This window comes from Sinocyclocheilus rhinocerous, unplaced genomic scaffold (assembly GCF_001515625.1).
Source record: "Sinocyclocheilus rhinocerous isolate Xijiao unplaced genomic scaffold, SAMN03320098_v1.1 scaffold359, whole genome shotgun sequence".
In the NCBI taxonomy this organism is placed as follows: Eukaryota; Metazoa; Chordata; class Actinopteri; order Cypriniformes; family Cyprinidae; genus Sinocyclocheilus; species Sinocyclocheilus rhinocerous.
This window is the reverse complement of record NW_015652307.1, coordinates 291,306-293,610: the sequence shown is the minus strand read 5'-3', so window position 1 is coordinate 293,610 and position 2,305 is coordinate 291,306. Positions and strand designations below refer to the sequence as shown.

At 32.5% G+C, this 2,305-nt stretch overlaps 1 protein-coding gene across 1 annotated transcript in view; it reads left to right on the top strand.

Moving 5' to 3' along the window:
* The window catches only part of LOC107714754 (A-kinase anchor protein 9-like), a 138,161-nt gene that overhangs the window by 95,203 nt on the left and 40,653 nt on the right, over positions 1-2,305 (top strand). Inside the window, 2 exon segments of the mRNA XM_016520718.1 lie at positions 399-443; positions 1,473-1,574. Of these exon segments, the coding sequence (XP_016376204.1) occupies positions 399-443; positions 1,473-1,574 (147 nt within the window).

Genomic DNA, 2,305 nt, shown 5'->3' with positions numbered 1-2,305 from the left:
AAAGGGGGCGGGGACTCCGGGGAGCAGCAGCTCATTTGCATTTAAAGACACAGGCCCGAAAAACAGCGTATTTTCTGCTTCCATTCAAAATAGGCATTTTCAAAATGATATAATAAATGATCTGTGGGGTATTTTGAGCTGAAACTTCACAGACACATTCTGGGGACACCAGAGACTTATATTACATATTGTAAAAAGGGGCATAATATGTCTCCTTTAAAAACACATCACATTAAAAGAGTTTAAACTCGTGTCTTCAGAAGGATCTGCAGAGCTGTAGGTGCTACACACCTGAGTTTCCTTCTGAGTTAAAACAGATGTGATGTTTTTAAACACTGTTGTTTGGTTTTTAATGTCTGTGAATCTCAGATTCCTGTTTTCTGCTGTTTCTTCATCAGATGAAGGAGAGCACGATCACTCGGCTCCAGACGGCCCTCAATCAGGTAGAGAATGAAACTTCAGCTCGTTACTAAATTTAGCAACTTTTCAGATTACCCTAGCTACTTTTTCTTCCAAATGCACCTAGCAACACATTTAGCTTTTTTAAAAATGTATTTGGCAACTTTTGAAAAGTGACTCGGACAATAAAAAGACACACATTTGCCATTTAAATTACACAAAAAGAGGAAAGATGCCTAGCAGTACACACATCACGTGAATTAATTGTTTATTTAATAATAGGCTAATAATAATTGAATGATTGTTCATTTATGATACACTTTGTTAGTAGCTTGTACCTGCGATTGTTGATCAGTTAGTACACTGTAAGAAAAATATCTAGAAAAACGGGAAAGGTACTAGTAATTTTCTAGGACATTATCTGTTATCCGTTATCCGTTGAAACCCTGTAAACTGAAAACGCAAAATACAGTGCGTAACTAAACTAAAAACAGTGGAAAAATCAATACAGAAAAATCCTTCACATTAACATAGTAGATTGTGCCCTATTTTTACACACTTTTCTTAGAGTGTAGCATACTAACTAATAGGGTTGCAGCATTCCAAAAATCTAAAAATTTAAACATTCCAAAAATCCCTAAAATATTCCCAAAAATCCTGGAAATTTTCCAAAATTTCCGGAATATTTCCGAAATATACTGGAAATTTTCCACCTTTTTGCAACCCTACTAACTAACTACTAACACACTGCTTAAAAGTGTAATTGTTCAGAATGTGTAGTACTTGTTTACGAGCTAATAACTAAAAACTTAAATTGTAACCGTCCAAAAATGTGTAGGTTTTCAATAATTCAATGCATTTAAAAATAGTTATTTATATTTTAATATTATATCATGCATTTATGTTACTTTATGAACAAATCTAAATGAACATATGTAAAATGTATTTGATGCAGTGACACAATGTTGCGTCGTGATGATGACATCACAGCGTCATTTAGCAACAAATCAGCCTTTCCCCTGGAAATGACCTCGGCTCAGCGCTAAACCTTCACTTCCTGTTCGTCCGCGCAGGTCTCCGCGAGCACGCGTGAAGAAGATGCTGCCGAGACGGCTCAACGCCTCCAGGAGGTCAGAGGTCAAGCGAGCTGCAGGGATCAGAGCGCCAGACTGCAGGTGTCTAGTGTTTCACTACAAACTCGCTTCACTTCAGCTGTTAATACAAACTAAAACCAAATCACCATATTATTAATTATAGATTTAATTAAGTAAATATATGCGATTTCCATCCAAATAAAAGTTTGTGTTTCCATAATAAATGTGTGTGGAATGTGTATATTTACAAACATGAATATATTTAAGATATACTATATATATATATATATATATATATATATATATTTGTCATAAATATAAATATATATATTACGTACATTTATTAAATATATACATGTATGTGTGTGTATGTGTATATATGTATAAATATTCACAGTACACGCATATTATGGAAACAAACTTTGGTTTTGGATGTGATTAATATTAATCAGTCAGTTTGATAGCACTATATATTATATAATTTTTTAGAATATTATTAATAATAAGTATTTTATTTAAATTGATATGTAATTAAAATTTTTTGGCAAAATACAAGCAAGCACAGGAAACGTGATTTTATTTTAAATCTTTTTTTTTTTTTTTTTTACTAAAATCTTATTTTAAATTGCAGAAGCAAATTTTAGAAATTTCAGAAGTTTAAGAATTATTTTTATATGTTCCGTTTTCATTTTAAAATTTTTTTATTTTTGTGTGGTTTTTGTCATTTTTATTTTATTTGTGAGTGTGTGTGTGTCTGTGTGTGTCTGTGTGTGTGTCTGTGTGCGTGTGTGTGTGTGTGTGTGTGTGTGTGT